The sequence below is a fragment of the Erpetoichthys calabaricus genome, chromosome 9 (assembly GCF_900747795.2).
Source record: "Erpetoichthys calabaricus chromosome 9, fErpCal1.3, whole genome shotgun sequence".
Lineage (NCBI taxonomy): Eukaryota > Metazoa > Chordata > Cladistia > Polypteriformes > Polypteridae > Erpetoichthys > Erpetoichthys calabaricus.
In genome coordinates this window covers 189,018,289-189,045,783 of record NC_041402.2, presented here as the reverse complement: position 1 = coordinate 189,045,783, position 27,495 = coordinate 189,018,289, and the positions used below count along the sequence as shown (strand labels likewise).

General features: G+C 42.1%; 1 protein-coding gene across 3 annotated transcripts in view; it reads right to left on the bottom strand.

Moving 5' to 3' along the window:
• The window catches only part of LOC114656979 (rab-like protein 6), a 98,926-nt gene extending 72,493 nt beyond the window's left edge, over nucleotides 1-26,433 (bottom strand). For 2 of the 3 annotated variants that reach the window (XM_051932290.1, XM_028808657.2), the window contains exons 1-3: nucleotides 25,926-26,347; nucleotides 16,865-17,365; nucleotides 5,218-5,352 (exon numbers count right to left, since the gene is read on the bottom strand). In XM_051932290.1, coding sequence (XP_051788250.1) covers nucleotides 5,218-5,352; nucleotides 16,865-16,994 — 265 coding nt within the window. In that variant the 5' untranslated portion in view covers nucleotides 16,995-17,365; nucleotides 25,926-26,347. The other variant, XM_051932291.1, reaches the window with a different exon arrangement.
• Nucleotides 26,434-27,495: the final 1,062 nt, after the last annotated feature.

Below are 27,495 nucleotides of genomic sequence, written 5' to 3'. Positions count from 1 at the left end.
AATTTAGTGCTTATCACAGATCAGACAGGACTTGGTGGTGGTTACCTACCAGGTAACGCTCCACCCATACAATCAGATTGTGATTCAGACTACGAATGCCATGAATGTAATTACCCCGATCTACATGCTGTCAAATGAACGAACCACACGCCGTAGCGCAGCGTTAGGGGCTTTGCCTCTGGCGCTGACGTTCGATTCCCGAGAGGGGATGCAGTGAGTGTGTACGCCTGATGAGCCCAGAATTAGGGTGAAACACGTGTCACGTCTATCTGTCTGTATGTCTGTTCACTTTTCACGAGAGAACTACTTAACGGATTTCGATCTGGCTTTTTTCTAGAATTTGCTTGAACATTCTAGTTGATTTTGCGACTTCTCTCACCGCACTAAGAATCATAGTTTGCTAACAGGAGCGATATATTCATGCTAATCCGAGACAGAGGCTGCAGGCCAAGGAGAGGGAAGGGAAGCGTGACATCAGGAGTGTGGAGTCTGTCTACCTCTGCGTTTTGGAGTGTAACTTGCCTCCGCTTAGCTAGTGATACCTTTTTGTTTATTGATTTTTAAAGTTTGTCCTGTTTCACTACTACGATGGGCCGATCTGCGGGGGAAGGCTAGTTGGAAATAAAGTTCAATATTTTACCCTCTGGACCACATTGCCCATAATGACTACACCCTCATAGAAAGTGGGTCCTGCACACATTGTGATCAACATTCCACAATGGAGTATCTCCTCCAGTGACCGCCTGTCTCTCTTGTCAGGTTAGATTGCCTGGTACAGACTCTACTGTAGAATTCCCAGAAGTAGGTGGGTTTGCCAAGGCCTCCAGGACTGTAACTGTGTCTGAGATAACTGAAAGAAGATTCCCTCCAAATCAAACCCCCCCACCCCAAACCTGCTGACTGGAGTTTATTTTCCTGACCTCAGTTGTTAACTGGTTATAATTCAACAGTCAATTAGTGGACAGACTCTGCTGGGCTCCATTTATGTAAACCTATTTCAAATCACTTTGTTTTCCAGTTTGTTTACACAAATGTGTCTATATGTACTCATTATGTAATTGGACCGTTGTGAAGTTTGCATATACACTTATCTGACCTGTGAAATTGTTACAATGCTCAGAGCCTGCACTCAGGGAAGAATGCTATACTGTATAAAAATAATCTAAATGGAACTGAAACGAGACAGGATGAGAAGTGCAGACATCCAGGACAAGCTCAGAGTACAGCTGTTGATGCCCCTCATTGAGAGGAGCACATTGAGATGGTTCAGGCATCTGATATTGATGCTTTCTGAATGCCTCCCTGTGGAGGTTTTACAGGCATAACCAGCTAGGAAAAGACTCTGGGGAAGACCCAGGGCTTGCTGGGAAGATTATATATCCCAGATGACCTGAGAACGCCTTGGGATCCCACAGTATGAGTTGGCAAGTGTGGCTTGGGAAAAGGACATATGGGGCTCACTGCTAAGGCTGTTGCCGCCATGACCCAGCTTCAGATTAAGCAGCAGAAAATAAAAATGAATGAATGAATGAATTGAAATGCGGGAGGACTTTGCTAGGAGTTAACCGGCTCCTGCCTAAATTAACTTAACATTCACCTGATGAGTCAAAATGGTCAAAGACACAAACTGGCACTACATGATGTCCAATTGAGGGTCAATCCCTCAGGTGGTGCCAACACTTCAGCCACCTACCCGTTTGCTGTTCTTCGTCAGCATCTAGACAGCCACTAACAAGTTCTCTAGAGGCCAAGGGGTAGCCTGTCCACCCTAACTCTGTGGCAGAAGTGTATGTGTCAGCATTTCTGTATAACAAGAAGTTGCAGCGTCTTTGAGCAGAACTGATCGAGCGTTCACAATTAGTTAACGGCCCAAACTGCCACGCTCCAGAGCTTTTGGCAAGCCAGCACCATCACTATAAATTACAAAGCATCATAAATCCAGCTGCCCTTTTATTAAACACAAATCTGCATTGTCCACAAGCTGGCAACTCTTAGACTGGATGGAAATGTCAAAGCTCAAGGTTGCCAAACAGTGCTAATGGAAATTAACAGCAATAAACATAAAGGAAAGCAAAATATTGGGCATCCGTAGGGCAATGTAAAACAGAAGGTAATTGTGTGTAATTCAGAGACTGAGACCGTTCTTGTTCCCATGCAGGCTGTAAATACCATGCAGCATAATAGGACTGAGTGAATCAGGATGCACTTGTTGTGCATCTGATGTTCTTTGGCTTGAAAATTCTCTTCTGGTGGTCACAAAAGAGTGACCAGACCAAGTGGCTGGCATCCTGAGTGCAGGAAGAAGTCCTCAAGTGGCACACGCAACCAGGAAACCACGTACCCGACTGGAGAAATAGGGGGATCCTGGGTTCCCTCCACTTTCATGTCCACCTATCAAGCGTGTTTTGCCTTCTTTTGCTTCAGAAGAGAATGAATTTGTCTAGCCAAGGATTCTACATTCTGCAATAGTGGTCTCAAACTCAAGTGGTCCTAGAGGGCCGCAGTGGCTGAAGGTTTCATTCTAACCCTTTTCTTAATTTGTGACCTGTTTTTGCTGTTTTTTTTTCAAACACAGGATCACCTGCCACGCTAGTTTTTTTTTTTGCTTTTGGAACCATTTGCTGTTAAATCCTTGAAACCATTTGCATGACATGCCCTGGACGACAACTACTTGGAAGATGCTAGAGCCAAAATGCCAATTATCGTGCTATAGTCACAGTCACCTAGAGCACTGGTTCCCAAACTTGATCCTGGGGACCCACTGTGGCTGCCGGTTTTTGTTCCAACCAGATTCATTAATAGGTGCAATTACAATTTATGCTGCTGTACATTGGACAACAATAATTTACTCTGGTTACTTGATCACTTAACACGGCACAGGTGCATCTCAATAAATTAGAATATCATTGAAAAGTTAATTTATTTAAGTAATTCAATTCAAAAAGTGAAACTCCTATCTTATACAGTTTCATTACACACACAGCGATATATTTCAAGCATTTTTCTTTTGATTTTGCTGATTATGGCTTATAGCTAATGAAAACTCAAAATTCAGTATCTCAGAAAATTAGAATATTGTGAAAAAGTTCCATATTGTAGACTCCTGGTGTCCCACTCCACTTAACCTAAAACACCTGCAAAAGGGTCCTGAGCGTTTAAATGGTCTTTCAGTCTGGTTCAGTAGGCCACACAATCAGACTGCCGACTTGACAGTTGTCCAGAAGACCATCATTGTGACCATCACTCCACAAGGAGGCTAAGCCACCAAAGCTCATTGCTAAAGAAGCTGGCTGTTCACAGAGTGTCATATCCAAGCATATTAATGGAAAGTTGAGTGGAAAGAAAAAATGTGACAGCAGAAAAAGGGGCACAAGCAACAGAGATAAGCGCAGCTTTGAGAGGATTGTGAAGAATTTGGGGGGGGATTCCCAAGGAGTGGACTGTGACTGGAGTCAGTGCTTCAAGAGCCACCACACACAGACGTATCGGGGACGTGGGCTACAGAGGGTGCAGACCTATAAATACCTGGGGGTGCAGATGGATGATAAATTGGACTGGACTGCCAATACTGATGCTCTGTGCAAGAGAGGACAGAGACGACTATACTTCCTTAGAAGGCTGGCGTCCTTCAACATCTGCAATAAGATGCTGCAGATGTTCTACCAGACGGTTATGGCGAGCGCCCTTTTCTACGCAGTGGTGTGCTGGGGAGGCAGCATAAAGAAGAGGGACGCCTCACGCCTGAGGAAGGCGGGCTCTATTGTAGAAATAGAGCTAGACAGTTTGACATCCGTGGCAGAGCGATCGGCGCTGAGCAGACTCCTGTCAATCATGGAGAATCCACTAAACAGTATCTCCAGACAGAGGAGCAGCTTCAGCGACAGACTGCTGTCACCGTCCAGCTCCACTGACAGACTGAGGAGATTGTTCCTCCGCCACACTATGCGACTCTTCAATTCCACTCGGGGGGTAAACGTTAACATTATAAAAAGTTATTGTTTGTTATAACTGTATTTTTATCACTCTTTAATTTAATATTGTTTTTTATCAATATGCTGCTGGAGTATGTTAATTTCTCCTTGGGATTAATAAAGTATCTATCTATCTATCAACTGTCATAGCATTCCTTGTGTCAAGCCACTCCTGAACCAGAGACCACATCAGAAGCCTCTTACCTGGACTGAGGAGAAAACGGACTGGACTGTCACTCACTGGTCCAAAGTCCTCTTTTCAGATGAAAGTCAATTTTGCATTTCATTTTGAAATCGAGGTCCCCGAGTCTGGAGGAAGAGTGGAGAGGCACATAACCCAAGTTGCTTGAGGTCCAGTGTGAAGTTTCCACAGTCAGTGATGATTTGGAGAGCCACATCATCTGCTGGTGTTGGTCCATTGTGTTTTATCAAGTCAAAAGTCAGCGCAGCCAGACGTCTACCAGGACATTGTAGGGCACTTCATGCTTCTCTCTGCTGACAAGCTTTATGGAGATGTTGATTTCATTTTCTAGCAGGACTTGGCACCTGCCCACATGGCCAAAAGTACCAATACCTGATTTAATGACCATGGTATCACTGTGCTTGATTGGCCAGCAAACTCGCCTGACCTAAACCCCATAGAGAATCTGTAAGGAAGATGAGACACCAGAACCAACAATGCAGACAAGATGAAGGCCGCAATCAAAGCATCCTGGGCTTCCATAACACCTCAGCAGTGCCACAGGCTGATCGCCTCCATGCCATGCCACATTTATGCAGTCATTCAGGCGAAAGGAGCCCCGACCAAGTATTGAGTGCAGTGCCATACTTTTCAGTAGGCCAAAATTTCTGTATTCATTTTTTTTTATTGGTCTTGTGTAATATTCTAATTTTCTGAGATACTGAATTTTGAGTTTTCATTACCTGTAGGCCATAATCAGCAAAATGAAAACAAACACTTGAAATATATCACTCTGTGTGTAATGAATCGATATAATATATGAGTTTCACTTTTTGAATTGAATTACTGAACTAAATTAACTTTTCAATGATATTCTAATTTATTGAGCTGCACCCGTATATGACATATTTTGAATGAATATTGTGTTTTCCCTTTTTCTAACATATGAATTCTGTTTATCAGTTGGCACTTCAATTCTTTAAATGCACCATTTGGGTTGTCATAGAAGTAATTTCATTGTGTTACACAATGACAATAAAGGGCTTGAACTTGAACTTCACTTACTTTTGTAGTTCCAGTGAATGCTCGTCACTTGAATTTCCTGTGTTGGGATGTACTCCTCCAAAAACTTCTTCCCCTGCAGCCGATGCCAAAGTGTGCTTTTGCCTGTGTTTCTGTCACCTCGAATAACAATTTTCACTGTGGAGGAAAAAAAAAAATTAAAAGTGATGAACGGTAAATGCAAGGAAGAACTGTCAGTCACAAACACCATGAGCTCAACCTGCCGACTTGCATTCTTAAGGATGGTGACCCCATTGCCAGCAACAGTGCACTGGCTCACTGACGGTTTCTGAATCTTATTCAAGCCCTGCATGTATCACTCAAAAATGAGTGGAAATGTTTATAGTGTCATTACATCCCCTCACATCTCCTCCATGATCTCTCTCTCTCTTCCTCACTCATTTCTGCAGTTACACACGACATCGACACCACACTCTGCACAGTTAACTTCCATACGGTATTCAAACAGGCCCTAGTAACTCCTCTTCTCAAGAAGCCCACACTTGACCCATCTCAAGTAGGCAATTGCAGACCAGTCAACTCTCCATTCTATCCAAAACGCTACAACGCTCAGTCTCCAACCATGTCCGTTACTTCCATCTACAGGACAGACTGCATGATTTTAATCAGTCTGGGCTCAAGACAGGCCACTGCAACAAGATGGCTCTGCTTTCTGTTGCGGACGCATTACACGACTGGATAGAGCTACCAACATGTCATCTTTGCTCATCCTACTAAATCTCACCTCTGTCTTCGACATGGCCAATCATCAGATCTTCCTTGCAACCCTCAACTGGTTTGAATCCACTTTGGCAGATCCTACTGGTAAAGAAAGATGTCAGGGGTGCACCAGGCAAGCATGGGGGTAACCCAAGGATTGGTGCTGGGCCCTCTCCTCTTCTCTCTATACACCTCCTCACTAGGCCCAATCATCAAGTCCCATAGTTTCTCTTATCAGTGCTATGTCGATGATACATGGCAGTACCTGTCATTCCCTCCAGAAGACCGTACGGTATCAGATTGATTCACTGCTGGTCTCACTGATACTGTAGCTTGGATGATGAAGCACCATCTACAGCTCAAACCTGGCTTGGACCAACCATCTTGTTATCCCAGCTCATCTGTCTATTTGGCACCTCATCTCTGCGCAGCTCTGCTCACTAAAACTACCCGTCCTTGGGGTGGTGATCGATGACCAGCACTCTTTCACTGACCAGGCTTCAAGAGTCTGTTATTCTTGCAGATTCACTCTGCACAACCTCTGCAAGATCAGACCAGAGTATGCAGCACAACTCCTGCTCCAGGCTTTGGTCTTGTCATGTCTGGACTACAGCAATTTTCTGCTGGCAAGAGTACCTGCATGTTTTACCAAACCACTACAGAGGATTTAAAATGCAGCAGCACGTCTGGTATTCACTCCTCTATTCAGATCAATACATTGGATCCCTGCAATGGCACATATTAAGATTCAGATCCCTGATGCTCAACTAGAAGTCCACGGGTCAGCGCCTATATACTCGTGAGGCCCTGTGATCCATCTTGCCCACTCAGCTCTGCTGATAAACAGTGCCTGGTGATACCACCTCTGTGTGGCATGAAATTTCAATCCAGACTTTTACTTTCTCGTATACATAGTATAGAGAAAGTATAGGAATCGCGAAAAAATTCAACCTTGAGATTTGGATGAAACTCAACGTTTTAGACCTTCCCGAGTCAGAAAATACCATTTTTGAAATCATGTCCGTCTGTCTGTGTGTGTGTGTGAAAACAAGATAACTCGAAAACACTCTGTCCTCAGTTGATGGGATTGTGTACCCCTGCTTTATATCAAAAATAAGGAATCCTATCAACTTTTCGGCCACTTCCAGTACTTTAACTGAATACTTTCAAATTTTCAAGTAAACTGTGGTTATAACTACAGATCGATGATTCAAATTTTGTGTAGATAATTATAATGATAAAAAGCAAACAGATATGAAATTTATGAAAAATTACTCAACTGGAAGTAGTATTTTATTTAAACAACCATCCAAATTTTTTGTATCATGGAAATATAAATGTGTACACGATATTAAAAACTGTATTCAATATAATGTATATTCTTTCAATAATGATTATTAACTTTATTTTAATTTATACATTATTAGTTTAACAATAAAGTGTAAGCATTGAACATGCCGTGTAAATATAAAGATGCAATGGGAACAATAAGCAGCTACGTCCCTGTCGTGTTCCTGGTAATACATTCAATTTTATAATTTTTTTTTTTTTTATTTCCGCCATCATTATCATAATTAAATGTAGCTAAATGCAGTTTTACCTACAGCAACTTATTACAAACAAATATTATATAATAGTAACACTTTTTCAATGTTTTTAGGTAAACTCTTTTTACTTTGCACATAATCGAGACAATTCATATATAATAATGATAAAATTATACCACCATTTTCGACCTCCCTAAGTGCAAAAATATCATTTGAATATAAAGTTTGATTATAAATAAAGATAAATGATTGTGTATTGGGCGGCACTGTGGCGCAGTGGTAGCGCTGCTGCCTTGCAAGTAAGGAGACCTGGGTTCGCTTCCCGGGTCCTCACTGCGTGGAGTTTGCATGTTCTCCCCGTGTCTGCATGGGTTTCCTCCCACAGTCCAAAGACATGCAGGTTAGGTGCTTTGGCGATCCTAAATTGCCCCTAGTGTGTGCTTGGTGTGTGTGTGTGTGCCCTGCGGTGGGCTGGCACCCTGCCCAGGATTTGTTCCTGCCTTGCGCCCTGTGCTGGCTGGGATTGGCTCCAGCAGACCCCCCGTGACCCTGTAGCTAGGATATTACGGGTTAGAAGATGACTGACTGATTGTGTATTGATATTATCAATTAGTTATGATGAGAAACAAAGATTTGATTTGAGAAACAAAGATGAGATTTGAGGAATACTGCACAATTGAAGTGGCTCTGATGATCTTTTCCTCTATCTCAGTATATGAGAAAGTCAAGGGGAATGCACGCACGATTTTCTTTCATTCATAGCTCCTAACTGGTAAAAGTAGCTGCCCACCTCCATTCGTAATTCTGACTCCCTCAATGTGTTTACGAAGCACTTGAAGACTCTCGTTTGGTGAACGTCTAACTGATAACTCGCTTGCATTTTCTTTGTGATGATCAACTTTGTAACCTTGTCCTTTCACAATTGTCGTCAAACCGTGAGCCAGACTGATGTTTTCACAATAAAGTTGACCTCTTTCATAAGTCGCTTTGGATGAAAGCATCTGCCAAGTAAGTAAACGTAACTGAAAACAAATTGGATTAAGCAGGTTTATGAATCCCATGTATTTGAAAATGGTGCTGTGTTCCTGCCTTGTTCCAGATATGGTCAGGATAGGCTCCACTCCGAAATGCCCAATTAAGGGCTCGTTTATACTTCACGCTCAGAACGCGTACGCGCACACATCATGGCTGCCACGCGTTCCCAGTGTTCATTTGACGCATCCTCAGAAATGAACGTGACGCGTGCGCGAGTTGCAGTACCAGCAAAAAGTCGGGGGGCGCAGTGTGCTAAAAGTCGGAACGTCACGTCAGAGTCTCTGTTTACTATCTACATGTGACAGAAAGCCTCTATGCGGGTCCACCGGGATCAATGTGCGCGCTTCGATGTTTGATGAATGGTTCGATGTGATGAAGCAAAATGCCAACATACAGATGCATTCGTGGTGCTTTTATATTCAAGCGTCGCATATTCCTGATTGTAATGACACGATGCATTTTAAAAGTCTTGCATACCATCTTTTGTGCCGTCTTTTATTTCTGGGGCTTCCTCTTGACCCGACAGCAGCGGCAAACAGCAACAGATCGCCACACAGAACACATTAAATGTATGATTTTCTAACTATCTGCACATTTAGAATCCTTAGATTTATACTTGATATCACTTTCATGATGAAATGCATTAATGTATGTATGTTACATTTTACAGATAAATCGTTAATTTCATTTAAATAATGAATACTGTTAATAATTACACACACGGTGGTGGGGCGGTAGAGCTGCTGTCTCGCAGGGAGTCACGTCGTTGGTATTTTCTGCCTGGAGTTTACATGTTTTCCTGGTGGGTTTCCACAGTGTGCTCCGGTTTCCTTCCAAAGATATGCAGATTTGGTGACGCTAAAATGACGGCAGCGTGTATGTGAGTGCTTGTATTCACACATTCCTCGATTGATGTATTTAATCATTAAACATCCTTTTCAGAGATATTGCGGTAAGGTGTCCTCGGAATGTAATGGATGTTCCAGGCAATTCACAACACAGCGAAGCCGAACCTGTTCTCACCATGATGATATCTCGCAGTGCCACCTGGTGGATTCTTCCAGATTTACATAAAGTACGTGCGCAAGTATAAACAGTAAAATGCTTGCATAGCCTGAGCGTCCGCTGGAGCATACATCACATTGCGTGAAGTATAAACCTGGCCTAAGCAAATTTAAGATTTTTAGGTCAGAAGGTAACTGAAGTTCTAGAACAGGGGTCCTCAATCACAGTCCTGGAGGGCAACAGTGGCTGCAGGTTTTTGCTCCAACCCAATTGCTTAATAAAAAGCACTTATTGCTCAAGTAACACTTCTGTTTCACTTTAGTCGTCTCGCTCGTTAAGATTTTGAACCCTTATTGCTTATTTTAGTCTTAAACAGCCATATTCTTGGTTTTTAATTGCTCCTAATTAGCAATAACATGCAAATGACAAAAGAGACCAGCATTTCTACGTTTAGCTTGTTACCATTTACACCTGTGTGTAACCATGCACTATTGGGTTAAATTAAATACTTGGAAGGAAATTGAAGAGGAAAAAGTGAAGGACTGAGAATTACTCATCCATTTTAGCCTTCAAATCGTTTGGATGATATATCCTGGATTTTCTTTCCCTTTCTAAGGATAAGAATTACCTGACATAGCAGAGTTAAAGCACTAACAAGCCATGAAATTAAATTATTGGCAAGAATTGCTTTCTAATTAAGCAACCAGATTAGAATAAAAACCTGCAGCCACTGCAGCCCTTCAGGACTGTGATTGAGGACCCCTGTTCTATACTATTTGAAATTGGGGGGAAAAAAAAAATCAAATTCTCACTTAGAGGGCCTGTGCAAAACTTTTTCAAAACTTGATAGGATCTAATCAAGAACGTTTTAGAATAAGCATTTAAATTGGGGGAAAAAAGACTCCTTTCTCTCTTTACTATTCTAAACAGTTTTGCTCTGGCTGCTGGCCTTCCTCTCTTTCTCATGGGTGGGGATTTGAATTTAGTTTTGTTAAGTTTGACTTGACTGTATGGAATGTTATATGGTTTTAATAAATTCAATAAAAGATGAAGAGATTTTTAGGTAATGCACTTGGAAACGAGTGGCAGCCCTTCCAGGTCGGATTCCTGGCTTCTTTCCCAATGTTAATATACTGGGCTCAGTTTCGGACATTTTGATTTGGATTAAGCAGGCTTAGGTAGGTAGGTAGGTAGGTAGGTAGGTAGGTAGGTAGGTAGGTAGGTAGGTAGGTAGATAGATAGATAGATAGATACTTTATTAATCCCAAGGGGAAATTCACATACTCCAGCAGCACCTTACTGATACAAAAAAACAATTTTAAATTAAAGATTGATAATAATGCAGGTAGAAAAGAGAATATCTTTGTATAATGTTAACATTTACCCTCCCCGGGTGGAATTGAAGAGTTGCATAGTTTGGGGAAGGAACAATCTTCTTAGTCTGTCAGCGGAGCAGGACAGTGACAGCAGTCTGTCGCTGAAGCTGCTCTTCTGTCTAGAGATGACACTGTTTAGAGGATGCAGTGGATTTTCCATAATTGATAGGAGCCTGCTGAGCGCCCATCGCTCTGCCACAGATGTCAAACTGTCCAGCTCCATGCCAACAATAGAGCCTGCCTTCCTCACCAGTTTGTCCAGGCGTGAGGCATCTTTCTTCTTAATGCTGCCTCCCTAGCACAACACTGCGTAGAAGAAGGCGCTCGCCACAACCGTCTGATAGAACATCTGCAGCATCTTATTGCAGATGTTGAAGGATGCCAGCCTTCTAAGGAAGTATAACACTATTATTTATTTATTATATTATTTATAATTTATTATTATAAACACATAATAATAATTATGTATTTAGAAAAGACTGCAGTCCTGTTCAGATTTTGATTGTGCCTTATGCACAAAGCTGTCAAGATAGGCCCAGCAATCCCAAACTGCATTTGGAAAAATGACTCACATCCCATTCAGCGTTTGTTTCCATCTTCCACCTGATGTTGCTTAGACAGAATCCTTCCAGCCCCCTGATTTGGATTAGGCGGGTCTATGAATGTTATAAAACTAAAGTAACATCAAGCCATGAAGCCCCGCAATTAAAAAACGTGAACTTTTAAACCGATTCAAGACTCGGCCTTGCATTTCAACTCCTCAAGATCGTATATAAGTAGTAAATGGGGGTCTGGCGGTCTCGGCCTTGCTGAGGTTGGGCTCTACTTTGCAGTTAAATAAACAAATCATTCGACCTCAGACAGACGCACAGGGAAAGCTGAATAGGCAGCAGGTCTTTTCACATTCGATGGTCTTACACAAAACGACATTCATCAGCTATGGGGGGGGGGGGGGGGGCAAATTTCAACGCAAATAAATCAAGAGCAGGCGTTATTATCACCGTGATTTCACACTTCAGAGCACACCATTTTGTTTGAAGGCAGTTCTCATTAAAGTCAATGGTGCAGTTATTTTAAAAAAAAAAAAAAAAAAAGTACCATGTGGCACCTGGACGAACAGGGAAGGAAGAAAAATTAGAGACCCTCATGAGCAGGGCTAAGGGAATACAAAACACTGCTAATAAGAAGATAAGCATATCATGAAAACCCCACAAGCCACAGGATGCATCTCAAAAAGGGGTCAACAGAGTTTTTGGGGGTGTGTGCAGGTTATCACTTCCTGGTGTCTGTAAACTCCTCAGCCAATGAGGTAGGAGAATTCTGGAGTGCAACAGGAAATGATTTACCAATGTTGTTATCTGTCCTAGTGTGTATATAAACACAGGGAACTCCAGTTTCTGTATTGTATTTCGCACGAAGAAGGGGCCCTAGTTGCCTTGAAAGCTTGCATATTGTAATCTTTTTCGTTAGCCAATTAAAGGGGTCATTTTGCTTGACTTCTCACTACATTCATAATGGCTAGTACTGGAGTGCAACATTCTGCTGTTGTTAAACTACAAACGCAGCACCCCGAGGAGCTTGTGCTAATCGCTGGAGACTTTAACCATGTGACGCTGGACAAAACATTACCTGCCTTCTCCCAGTATGTGGACTGTAACACCCGGGGAAATAGGACTATTGACCTACTGTATGCAAACGTTAAAGACGCATACAGTGCCACCCCGCTGTCTGTGCTTTGGAAAGCGGATCATAACCTGGTTCTGCTTCAGCCTCACTACAAACCAAGAGTGAGGGTCCTACCTACAACCACGCGCTCATTCAGGAAGTGGTCCCCTGAGGCAGAGCAGGCTCTGAGAGACTGCTTTGGAACTACGGACTGGGATATCCTGCAGGGATCACATAGTGGGAACATTGAGGAGGTTGTTGACTGCACTACTGACTACATCAACTTCTGTTTGGACATTGTAGTTCCAGTAAGAACAGTACGCTGCTATGCTAACAACAAGCCATGGATTACAAGTGACACCAAGGGCCTTTTGAACCAGAAGAAAAGGGCTTTTAAAGACGGTGATCAGCATGAGCTCAAGCGCGTGCAGAAGGAACTCCGAGTCCAGCTCAGGGGGGGCGAAGGAGCAGTACAGGAGAAAACTGGAGCAGAAGTTGCAGAATAACAGCATGAAGTGTGGGATGGGATGAAGATCATCACTGGCTGCAGCTTGAAGCGGGGTGCCACCATCGAGAGAGACGTAGAGAGAGCAAACCAGATGAACAACTTCTTTAACAGGTTTGACCACCCTAACCCACTTTCACTTCGGAGTACTGCGCCCTCCACCCATCCTTCTGCTGATACCAGCATAGGAGAGACATCCCCATCCACAATTAAGCAGCTCAGGTAAGCAGAGAGCTGAAGAGACTTTGGGCCAGCAAAGCAGCGGGTCCAGATGGAGTATCACCACAACTGCTGAAGACCTGTGCATTGGAGCTGGGAAGTCCTCTACAGCGCATCTTCAACCTGAGCCTGGAACAGGGGAGAGTCCCGAGGATTTGGAAAACATCTTGCATCACCCCAGTCCCCAAAGGTATCATGTCCTGGTGAGCTGAATGACTTCAGGCCTGTCGCCCAGACATCACATGTGATGAAGACCATGGAGCAGCTGCTGCTTCACCACCTGAGGCCATAGGTCTGCCATGCCCTCGACCCTCTGTAGTACGCATACCAGGAGAAGGTGGGAGCGGAGGATGCCATCATCTACATGCTCCACCGATCCCTCTCCCACTTGGACAGAGACGGTGGTGCTGTAAGAATTATGTTTCTGGACTTCTCTAACGCCTTCAACACCATCCAACCTCTGTCCTTAGAGACAAGCTGACAGAGAGGGGAGTAGATTCATACCTGGTGGCATGGATCGTGGACTATCTTACAGACAGACCTCAGTATTGCGTCTTGGAAACTGCAGGTCTGACATTGTGGTCAGCAACAAAGGAGCGCCGCAGGGGACTGTACTGTCTCCGGTCCTGTTCAGCCTATATACATCGGACTTCCAATACATCTCTCGAGTCCTGCCACATGCAAAAGTTCACTGATGACACTGCTATCATGGGCTGCATCAGGAGTGGTCAGGAGGAGGAGTATAGGAACCTAGTCAAGGACTTTGTTAAATGGTACGACTTAAACCACCTACAACTGAACACCAGCAAAACCAAGGAGCTGGTGGTGGATTTTAGGAGGACCAGGCCCCTCACGGACCCCGTGATCATCAGAGGTGACTGTGTGCAGGGGGTACAGACCTATAAATGCCTGGGAGTGCAGCTGGATGATAAATTAGACTGGACTGCCAATACTGATGCTCTGTGCAAGAGAGGACAGAGACGACTATACTTCCTTAGAAGGCTGGCGTCCCTCAACATCTGCAATAAGATGCTGCAGATGTTCTATCAGACGGTTGTGGCGAGCGCCCTCTTCAACGTGGTGGTGTGCTGGGGAGGCAGCATAAATAAGAGGGACACCTCACGCCTGGACAAACTGGTGAGGAAGGCAGGCTCTATTGTAGGCACGGAGCTGGACAGTTTGACATCCGTGGCAGAGCGACGGGCGCTGAGCAGACTCCTGTCAATCATGGAGAATCCACTGAACAGGATCATCTCCAGACAGAGGAGCAGCTCCACTGACAGACTGCTGTCACCGTCCTGCTCCACTGACAGACTGAGGAGATCGTTCCTCCACCACACGATCGATCGATCGATCGATAGATAGATTGATACTTTATTAATCCCAAGGGGAAATTCACAAATCTAATATAATAATATACGACTATAATATAATAATATATAATAATATAATATACGACTCTTCAATTCCACTCGGGACGGTAAACGTTAACTTTATACAAAGTTATTGTCTGTTATAGCTGCATTGTTATCACTCTTTAATTTAATATTGTTTCTTTATCAGTATGCTGCTGCTGGAGTATGATTTTCCCCTTGGGATTAATAAAGTACCTATCTATCTACAGTAAAACCAGCCTAATGCAGTGGTCTCCTAAGCCATGAGACCCCAGTATCTTATAGCCATAGGATGGATGGAGTGATCTGGAGTTGAAGTCGACCAAAAACCGTGGGAGATGCTGCAGTTGACATCACTTTGCTGTGAATTGACACTCTGTCAACTTAAAGAGGCCTTAAGAGTAAATGAGGGACCAAAAGGCCATCCACACAGGTGGTGCAGTGCTAGAGCTGCCGCCTCGCAATAAGGAGGTCTTGGCTTCACGTCTCAGGTCCTCCCTACGTGGAGAGTGCATTATATAAATAAAATCCAACGTCTGTCTGTCCACTTTTCACAAGGGAACTACTTCACAGATTTAGATCGTCTTTTTTTTTCTATTATTTGCTTGAACATTCCAGCTGATTTTGTGACTTCTCTCATCGCGCCGAGCATCAGAGTTCACTTGCAGGTACCAATTTATTTGTGCAAATCCGAGAGAGAGGCCGCGGACCTCCTCACTCACATACCAGCCTCTATTCAAGTCACTGTACCTCTCGCCAAGTGTTGGAGCGGACCTTGCCTCTGCTTAGCTAGTGAAACCTGTTTGTTCAGCAGACATTATCATCTACAAATTGTTAAGGAGTAACGTTTGACGTTTTTGAGAGAGAGAGAGAGAGAGAGAGAGAGAGAGATCAGAGCTACGTGTGTTTTGGAGGGTAGCTGCTGATTACCACGCGGGGGATGCTCTCCTGTCAGAGCTAAACATGATCAGATACAGTGGCAACGTCTACGGATCTTTAAAGTGTGTCCTGTTTCACTACTACGTGAGCGCAGCCGCGGAGGACAGCTAGTCATTTATAAATGAAACACACTTCGTGATTGGCGTCACTGTGAATGGCACTACATAAAATGAGTTTCATCATAATGAATACACTAATGTGATATTTCATTTCATTTCAAGGTTCACTTAACACATTTTACAAGCAACTTCACAGTGAAAGACCCAATACAAAGTGAATATTATCTTACTGAATAAATTAAAACACACTATCACTGACTTCCCGATGAAAGGCACTATATAAAATAAATATTATGATAATGAATAAATGAATGCTATTTTTCATGTAATTTCCTAGTTCACTTTATGGCCAGATGTAAGAGGCAATGCATTTAACAAAATGAATATTACCTTACTGAAAAAAAAAGTAGACATTTTACATCTGGCTTCACGACGAAAGGCACTATATAAAACTAATATTATAATTAATAAATGAACCCTGCTTTTCTTATCTTATCATAGCTTTAACACACTTTACAAATGGCTTTATGATGAAAGGCACTATATAAAATGAATATTATAATGAAGTTAAAAGATATTTTTCACTTCATTTCCTGGCTCTTTTAGCAGACTCTACAATTGGTTAATGGTGAAAGGCGCTACATTCAATATTAATTTATTATGATAATCATAATAAATAAATACTACTTTTTCATTTGTTTTCCTAGTTCTGTTACACATTTTCCGACTGAGGCATGATATAAAATTATTATAACAGTTAATAATTTAAACCCACTTTACGACTGGCTTCACAGTGAAAGGCACTATATATTCCTGCCCTGAGTCACTGAACGCACTTTGCGACTGGCTACAAGGTGAAAGGCGCCACATAAAATGAGTATTTTCTTGCCATGCAAATGAATGCTACTTGTCATTGCTCAGTAAATCACGCAGCATGGAGAGGCGCTATATAAAATAAAGCCTGGTTAATTTCTTGCTTTGTAATCCCTGTGAAAGGTGCTATATAACACATATGACAGCTGATCAAATGGCCGAGTTCTCCTGCAGGTTTGTTTCTGAAGCACTCGATTGCAGCTCTCATTCTAATATGCAGCCGCGCCACACTTTTTACAAATGTCACAACGTCCCAAGAACAGTTTACATGACTTTTTTTCTGGCCCCCATAAATGATGCATGCAACACTCACTGTTATACTGGACACCCTTGGCAAAACGCCTCTGTAGACTCTGGTTCATGGACTGTAGCCCAGCTGGGATGTTCTTATCCCTCAATTGTCCGGGCTCAGAGCCCACAAGCTTCTTCAGGGCAGAGAACATCTTGAGAACGTTAAGCCAGGTCAGTTAAGAGTCAAATGAGGGCCGTCGCTTTGCAGGCTTGACAGAGCTGCTCTCTCGATCTCAGCACACGAGATCAGTTTGAAATGTACCAAATCAGAGCTCGCGTCTGGATCATCACGGATTAGCCAACGAGATAGAGGGAGGCGAGTCGAGCTCCATCTGACGTCTCCACAGCCTGGATTACTCCATTTCAGTTAAACCATTAGATCCTGTGGCACATCGACGGGGGTTGTTGCAGGTGTCAGAATGCAGGATTTGCTGGGAAATCAGATCAGAGTCCGGTTAGGGAGACCAACTTATCGGGACAGGCCTGCTCTCGGTCCATACGCTGCATTCTCCATGCGTGTCATCTGTGAAAAGAAGTCACAAAAAGAAGACAGAAGACTGAGTAAAGTTAGGAGTTGGGCAGGAGAACATGCATCCCTATTTTTAAGAGGCGGAGGGTCAAAACTGCTAGTCACAATTTAATAAAATTCAAATTTTGGGCCAGCACAGTGCTTAGAGATGCTGCCTCACAGGTCCGGAGCCCTGGGTTCAAATCCTACACTTGGACACTTGTATGAAGTCCACATGCTCTCCCCATGTCGATGGCGGTTGCAGTCTCTCATCATAGTTTGCTTGCAGGTACCGATTTATTTGCCCGAATCTGAGAGAGAGGCCACGGCCCTCCTCACTCACGTGCCAGTCTCCATTCAAGTCTCCCTACTTCTCACCATGTGTTGAAGCGCACCTCGCCTCCACTTAGCTAGCGATACCAGATTGTTCAGCAGACATTATCATCTAGAGATTGTTAAGGACTAATGTTTGACGTTTTTGAGAGAGAGATCGGAGCTACGTGTCTTTTAGAGGGTAGCTGCTTGGTCACTTGTGTGGAGTCCGCATGTTCTCCCCATGTCGATGGCGGTTGCTCAGTTGGACCTACATTATACTCGCCCTTAAGTATGTTTAAAGTAGTTTCCAAAAAGTAAAAATAATAGACACACCCTTTGCTTATTGACAAAGTAACTGCAAATTCTTCCATTAGAGTCATATAAGTGAGTTCAACATCTTATTTCTTGAAGTTTTACATTTTTCATTATTAAGAGGCAAACATAAACCAATAAAAGATCTTTTAAATTATCCTTCACCCCAAACATTACACCCCAAGGATCTACATGTCAGATTAAAAGGATACGTCTGGTGGTGTTCATTGTATATATAAGTTAGCCACATGCATTGTATTCTAAAGTGAGGCATATCTACTGTATCTATTATAAACGAAAATCCTGGGACAAGACATTCTCTGAGATAATTTCAGGTCCCGTGAGACAAGACTTTTTGCCAAGAGATTTTGACAAGTCCCGCCCCCCTCAAAAACATTTACAACCACACCCACAGTCCACTCATTTCTCATTTGTGTGAATGCTATTGTCAGACACAGTTCCTGCGCTCTCAGCTCCAAATAAAATAAAAGACAAAGAGTAGAAGACAAAGTAGAATGTCGTAAATAGGTTCAAAAACATTGGCGCGATACACATGCAGAGCAGGCTAGAGATTATTAAAGTACAAAATTCGAAATTCTCAAAAAACTGATAGTAAAGATCACTTGAGCGCCAACAAATGGAAATTATTACTCAGTGAAATAACAGAACAGCAAAAAGAGATCGAATATATGGACATAAGTTATATGTCAGAAGTATGTAGATATTGTTTGGCTTTAAAGTTTAAGTTGGAGACTTGTAGATCGTCAAATTCGTGTTGCCATCAGAGAATAGTACTGTTGCCTCCCAATGAAGAGGCCTATCCGCGAGAATTAAAAGATGTGTTCTTTGGTGAAAGTGAAATCCACAAACACTACAGGCAAAAAAATCAGAGTCTACAATAATCTTTTCGTGTTCGCATCATTCAATGCTCAAAACAAGATTTACACAATAATGAGAATCTGTGGTCCCACAACAGTTAAAGCTACAGCAAGTTTAATTTCGAAGAAACCACAATTCGGTCGGGTGTATATTTATGATCACGGAGAAGCGATGTAATACAGAATCGAAAGAGTATGTAACAATTTCCATGAAAATAACAATCTCTTTAAATTGTATATCCGGATAACCAAACCTGGGGGTGGGCGAGCGAAGACACCTGGTAATTTATATATAAAAAAAAAAAAAAAGGCAGAAAGCAAAACAAAACAGAAGCCCAGTATGAGAGACAAAAATTGTGCTCGAGAGAACAAGAGCGTCAAAACCAAAAGATAAACTCCAACTTCTTTATAGAGTTTTGGTATCCGCAGATAGAATAATGATTTCAACTCATAGCCGTCCTTTTGTCCCGTCTGGTTGATTACACATAGGTCACAACCTCAGAGGCCACGCCCCTAGCAACGCTGGAAGCAGACCTAATGAATGAAATCAATAATACAGTAGATTCCCGGCAAAGTCGCGGTTCAGAGTTCGCAGCGCAAGTCGTTCACGGATTTTTCCTTTGAACCTAACTAATAATTGTTAGCAGAAACAGCAAATATCCTCAGCAATTTTTTAATGGCTTTTTTCTTGGCAAGACTGTACCATAGAGAGAACACAAAGCAACCGTAGAGGAAAATGTGGCTTGTGATGTTGAAAGTAGCCAATCCGAGAGCGTTATTCATTTCTGCTTGCTGCTGATTGGCTGCTGCCCTGTGACGTATCTCCAGCAGATGCAACCCAGCATTCCCGCATCATAACAGTTTACCACGTGTAGCTATCTCGAGTGTTTCACGGAGTGTTCTCGTGTTTTTCATTTTGTTCTTCATAAGCCCTAAGATGCCGCCCAAACACCCTGCACCTTCTAAGGCTTCTGGCAATGAACCTAAGCATCAGAAGAAGTTTAAAACACTCCAGGAGGAGTTTGAACTACTGGATTTGCTCCGGGAACTAAAAAGTTATGCCGCAACTTCCTATTACAATGTTCCTCAAACCTATCAAGAAAAGCCAGCACAAAACCCCACCAGAAGAAGACCCGTCAGAAGATATGACTCCTCCTGAAGTGTCTGAAGAAGAGGCCTCACCTAAGGAGCTGTAAATCCTCTGCTTTGCTGTGCAGTCATTATCTTCATTACATACCTTCATCGTACTGCACAGCTAATTACAATACAATACAATTTATTTTTGTATAGCCCAAAATCACACAAGAAGTGCCGCAATGGGCTTTAACAGGCCCTGCCTCTTAACAGCCCCCCAGCCTTGACTCTCTAAGAAGACAAGGAAAAACTCACACACAAAAAAAAAAAACCGTGTAGGAAAAAATGGAAGAAACCTCAGGAAAGGCAGTTCAAAGAGAGACCCCTTTCCAGGTAGGCTGAGCATGCAGTGGGTGTCAAAAGAAGGGGGTCAATACAATACCATACAATACATAGAACAGAATAAATCCTCAATACAGTATAAAAATAAAAATTTTAGAAGTACGTAGCAGAATTTAACAGTAGATGATATCACATAAGAAGATTTGGATATGTTTAGAGTCCTGGAGACCTCATCCATCAAGCTGCCTCCCCCATTTGGCCATTCCACGGCTGAAACAGCGCTGTGCCAGCCAATCCGATGAAAGGACCCCTCCCCACGATTCCTGTGATCCTACATCAGGGATGACTTTACCTTAGGCAGGCAAAACAACTTGGCAGGTGGGCCGTGGCACCAAGTGCCACATTTGAGTAGCGACAAGAGAAACAAAATAGGTGAATAGTATCCAAATATAACTATCATGTTACTGATGTTTTAGTGCTAATGACTAACAACAGAGATGCAGTCTGTACAGTTAATCAGCAGCTCTAGTCAGGGTGTGCTAAACTGAAGTTGTGAGTCTTCAGCTGGGATTTAAAAGCTGAGACCGAAGGGGCATCTCTTATAGTAGCAGGCAGACCATTCCACAGTTTAGGGGCCCTGTAACTAAAAGCTCGACCTCCCACTGTTATTTTATTAATCCTTGGATTATATATTAATTCATCATCATCTTCAATCAATATCATTCATTATTGGGGAGTACCCATACATTTTATTGTATTTTTATTAATTATTACGTATTTACCCAACTTATACCACAGAAAACGACAGCGCATACCAAAGAAAACATGCTTGCATGAATTACAGTACATATAGGGGCAACATTGGTGTTTTACATTCTAGCACAGCGGGAATCATAGCAGTACAGTACTGTACATTAGACTGATTTACATTTTTTTTAGGGTAATGTATTAAGCTGAGTTTGAAATGAAATTGAACTGTTTTGGGGGCATATTTACAGTTTACCACTAGACTTACCAAAGCCTATGAAAAAACTTGTAAATCCATTCCACCTTAAATCCCTTCGCACCTCTGTCAGCGACTTTTGTCTTGTAAATGTGTCAGTAAGAAGCAAGCAGCCTTCTATCGCATCCCCCCAATGCCGCACAACGTTTTCTCAGCTTAAGTCTGTTTACCTGTGTGTCAGTTGCTTAGAGTCGTATAGACTAGAGTAAATAGTTATTTGGATCACTTGCATTTCATGTGTGTTTCGTGTCTACAACAATCTATGTAAACACACCGTTAAAACAGAAACGTTAGCCGTGTTTGAGTAATAATTGACAAAATGTAGACATGAAGCATATAATGTGAGAAGCCTGAAGTCCAAATATCAAATAAACACTTTCACAAAAGGTACAAATATAACAGAACATGTGCGCTTTTATTCAAGAACATAACTGCAGAAAAAGAACCCGCGTTAGGGTGCGACATTGACACGTCTTTAATACGACCGCTTTGGTGGCGAAACGGTAAAAGCTGCTGACTGGTAATGAAAAGGTCATGAGTTTGATCCCACACGACTCTGTATTGAGAAGTGAACTGCTCTTAATTATCCTTATATATAATTTGATAGTATCCATATGTATGGTGTTCACGTCAACACCTCAACTCAATACAAGTTAGAAGCATGAGTAAAGACGGCTGGGTATTAACAACGGTCATTGTTTAAATTTTAGCCGATCTCAGATCCAAAATGAGTGATGATCGCAACACAGCCACAACAGCAGCGGCCGCGGAAAGGATGCATAGGAAACAAAGTCACATGACTGACAAGGAACGTAGACTTGCTAATGTGACCAGACGTACACAACAAACGGATGAGCAGCGTGCGGCTACAAATGCTACTAACGCTGAAAGAAATCATGCAAATCGAACACAAAGGACCGATGAAGAACGTGCGCTACAGAATTCTACTAACGCTGAAAGAAATCGTGGCAGCTGTGCACAAGCGACTGAAGAATCTCAAGCAGCTGCAAATGCACCACAGGTTGAAAGACATCGAGCAGCCAGTGCCTTGCGGAGTGAAAATGCTCAGCGGCACGGCATTGCCATGTGCAATCACACAGATATTATTGAGGACGAAGTTCCGGAGCACCACTCTGGTGCATTCAACAACCTGTGCAAACATTTTAACTCATTCAACTTCACCTGTGAGAACAAGCAAAGTGGAGAATATAATTGCTGCCATAAAGGTCGAGTTCGAATTAACCATTACAGATACCCTGACAGATTTAAGAACCTGCTGACATATTTAGACCCAAACTCCAAGCACTTCTTGGAAAATATCAGAAAGTACAACAGTGCATTAGCCTGTGCATCCATGGGTGAACAAATATCCCTGCCTCCAGGCCATGGTCCATATTGTTACAGAATACATGGCCAAATATACCATCAATCTGGACCCTTGCACCCCGGAGAGGGTGAAACACCAAAATTTGCTCAAATCTATATATTAGAACAAAATCATTTCAGGGACTTAAAAAAACAAATAATCCTTTGCAGAGAAAGTATTGATTTCACAAACGTAGAATTTGTAGCCCGATTCGATCAGGCTCCCAGGTGCTAGTTATACAATAAAAACATATATTTGATTTGAGTCTGTAACAGCCGGTGTAAATTGATGGTACTTGTAAAGGTTAGCATTGTTTTTTTTATTCAGTTTTATTCTCCCAGATACATTCACACTCCCCCCGATCTGACACTGCCGGTTTCAAATAAACACGTGCTGTGCTATAACAGAGGTGAACTCAGATGATGACGAGTGCTCTACATCGGAGAAAGAATGCACGTCGCACTTTTGCTGTCACTGTACTTTGTATATAAGCCAGATCGAATGTTATTTACCTTGATTTATTTACTTACTTCCTACAGCGTAAACTCACAAGTAGACTGCAGAGCTTCCTGTGTTTGATCAACATGGGCATGCTCAAAAAATACATGTGTAATGCTACGAAAAGTGCACGCTGACACTTCAGTACGTGAGCAATGGTGCGAGAATACAGTCAGACTTCTTTTTTGGGCAAATACACCGTCCAGATCTAAACACTAGCGTGGAGAGTTGCTCGCGTACTGAAGAGTCTATAGCTGCAGGTGGAAGCTGCCGTCGCTGTACTTTGTATATAAGAGCCAGATCTGATGTTATTTACCTTGATTTACTTACTTAACTTCCTACAGTCACAAGTAGACTGCAGAGCTTCCCGTGTACATACACAAAGTACAGCGATGGCAAAAGGGCGACATGCATTCTTTCTCCGATGTAGAACCCTCGTCATCATCCGAGTTCACCTCTTCTATAGCGCGTCTTTTTGAAAAACAGCAGTGTCAGATCATGTGTGAATGTAACTGGGAGAATAAAACTGAATTAAAAAAAAAAAAAAAACAACGCTTATCTTTACAAGTACCATAAATTTACACCGGCTGTTACAGGCTCAAATCAAATGTATGTTTTTATTGTATAATAGTTAAGAGCAATTCACTTCTCAAAACGGATTTGTGCAGGATCAAACTTGTGACCTTTTGGTTACCAGTCAGCAGCTCTTACCGTTACGTCACCAAAGCAGTCGTGTTAAAGACGTGTTGATGTTGCACGCAGTGCCACATTTGAGTACCGACAAGAGAAACAGAATAGGTGAATAGTATCCAATTATAACTATCATGTTACTGATGTTTTAGTGCTAATGACTAACAACAGAGATGCAGTCTGTACAGTTAATCAGCAGCTCTAGGCAGGGTGTGCTAAACTGAAGTTGTGAGTCTTCAGCAGGGATTTAAAAGCTGAGACCGAAGGGGCATCTCTTATAGTAGCAGGCAGACCACTCCACAATTTAGGGGTCCTATAACTAAAACCTCAACCTCCCACTGTTATTTTATTAATCCTTGGATTATATATTAATTCATCATCATCATCTTCAATCAATATCATTCATTATTGGGGAGTAGCCATAAATTTTACTGTATTTTTATTAATTATTACGTATTTACCCAACTTATACCACAGAAAACGACAGCGCATACCAGTTATATTCTTGAATAAAAGTGCACTTGTTTTTGTGAAAGTGTTTGATATCTGGACTTCAGGCTTCACATATTATACGCTTCATGTCTACATTTTGTCAATTTTTACTAAAACATGACAAAACGTTTCTGTTTTAATGATGTGTTTACATAGATTGTTGTAGACACGGAACGCACATGAAATGCAAATAACGATATAGTATTTAGTCTATAAAACTCTAAGCAACTGACACGCAGGTAAAAAGACTTGAGCTGAGAAAACTGTGCGGCAGTGGGGGGATGTGATAGCTTACTGCTTATCGACACATTTAAAAGACAAAAGACGCTGACGGAGAGGTGCGAAGGGATTTACGGTGGGATGGATTTACAATTTATTTGTAGGCTTTGGTAATTCTAGTGTTAAACTATAAAAAAAATTGGCTTTTTTTTTTTACCACATCCAAAATTCATGGTTTTTCACAATTCGCGGGCACTCTAGGAATGTAACCCCCACGAATTTCGGGGGTTGTCTGTAGTGGCATCTCAATATCACAGCAAATCCTGACACCAGTATACCACGCAATTCTACGGCTGAGTGATCACATCACAGGGCCCACACACATCCCATCATGGCACCATTTTGGGATCAATGATTAAAGAAGGAAAACCAGCATGATAACAGGACCCCCGCCACCAAAAAACACTAGAACATGCAAACTCCACATTAACTCCATCTGACCTAGATTACTGGATTTGTAAAGCAGCTGTGCAACCCACTGCGCCACCAAGTTGCCTATTATTAAACTGCGAACAATCAGTCACGTATCAGACGGAAATGCCAAAGATGAAATAAAGAATGTACCACTTCAAAAATGTGCCATAGGACAGTTGTGAATGTTAATAATGATAATACAAATTATAATAAACTTGGTTCACTAGCACTTTTATGTACTGCTCTCAAAAGGATAAGTCAAACCCGTATTTCTATTAATTACTCAATAAATATATATTTTTAAGGCAAAATTGTAACTTATGGTTTAGTGGAAAAGTGCCACTAAACGAATTATGATAAATGGATACTTTAAACTAGCGATGGAATTTTTAATTTAAAAAAAAATACAACGGCATACAGAATGATTAACTACAATGCACGTATATGGAAAACTTGATCTAAAATAGTATGGACAAAAAGCCAATTGCGTCGAATTAACATAACAAAAATAATACAAATGAACAACTACAGCAGCATTTGCAAACACTGATTGCAAAATCGTTTGTACTGCTAGCGAGTTACCGACAGTCTACACGAGATGAAATTTATGACAAGTAAAAAAACAGTAAGTTACGTGTTGTGTTTATTGGTAGGTTCGCTAAATAACTCGCCCGTTTCGTCGGCTTGAACATTTTATCGTTTCATGCCCACATCGAATTGATTTGTGTGGCAGCGGGCGCGACGCAATGTCACACGTCGCAGTAACTGGATAACGAGTAACCGGAGAACGGGCGCCTCGATCGGGGACTCTTAAGCACGGGTCTGGGCCGCCGCAACGGCTCTGAATTATAGATGTCACTTCTGCGCAAATTCCCGTACACCTCAAAAAAAAAATATCTTGCGGATTCTCACCTTCGGGGTGACGAAGGGGCTTCTCCCCCGTGCGACTCCGGTGTTCCCTTCGGCTTTACGACGTGGCTCTCACTCCCACGGAAGCCTCATCCAAGAACCACCGAACGCATACGAAGGCACGCTGCCTCCGTCCAAGGAAGGAGAACGAGAGAACGAGGACACTGCGGTGTCTCCTCCACGGCTTCCTTCAGGTAATGGACTCTTGTTTTAAATATGAAATCTCACCCCTCGCCGCCAGTTTCAAGCTCGTGCTTTCACTCCCTCTTTCTCTTTCTCACGCACACTCTTTCCCGTCATCCCTTATCTCTAACTCTTTCTCCCCGCTCTCTGCTTCACGACTTTCTGCTTGTATTAATTGCAATTAAAAGCAGTCCATCTCGCCCCATCTTATTACTAAAAGTGCAACCCCGTCACCCACCTACCTACCTACCTTTCTTCCTTCCTTCCTCTCTCTCTGCGCGGAAAAAAAAATCGAGAGAAACAAAACGCCGAAATCAAGACGACCAAACCTCGGCCTCGCTGTAGCAGAGCGCAGCCTGCGCAACGCCATCTAGTGGTAATTCCCATCATTATGCCCGAGGTTTCCTCCTTTCATAAACCGTAGGCACGCGTGAAGCGACTCTCGGGTTTGCCTACTGCAGAAGAGATAAGAAGATCACGCTCGCTCATTTACATTCAAAATCCGCTTTTGTCATTTAATATGGCAGAAGATCGTCTGGATTGGGGATCGGACACCCTCTTGGTTGGTAAAATCCCCATATCTCGTAACCACGGCATCCCTTTCAAATGAGAAATGATAGTACAGTATATTAACTATCATGAATCCTGAATTGTCGTTATATACGTGCCTTGCCAGTCTCCTCATTAGGAAATTATCTATCTATCTATCTATCTATCTATCTATCTATCTATCTATCTATCTATCTATTATATTGTGTTATCTATCTATCTATCTATCTATTATATTGTGTCTTCTATATATCTATCTTTTATATAGTGCCTTTCATATCTATCTATAATATAGTGCCTTTCATATCTATCTATCTATCTATCTATCTATCTATCTATCTATCTATCTATCTATCTATCTATTATATTGTGTCTTCTATATATCTATTATATAGTGCCTTTCATATCTATCTATTATATAGTGCCTTTCATATCTATCTATCTATCTATCTATCTATCTATCTATCTATCTATCTATCTATCTATCTATCTATCTATTATATAGTGCCTTTCATATCTATCTATCTATCTATCTATCTATCTATCTATCTATCTATCTATCTATCTATCTATCTAACAAGAGAATATGAGAGTGGCAAGACATCTCTACTGACATGACCTGCTGTGCCTGGGGGGCAATTCTCCTGCCCATCCTGCCCCGAATCTGCCTGTCCCAAATGGACTGCTCTCTCACCATTGCACAAATGAGGGTCAGTGATAAAGATGGACAAATGGATGGACAGCCATGATGATTACAAAAGGCACTATACATATATACAAACAGTTTACACTATCTATCTCTCTATCTGTATGTATATGTACATACTGTATATCCATCTAT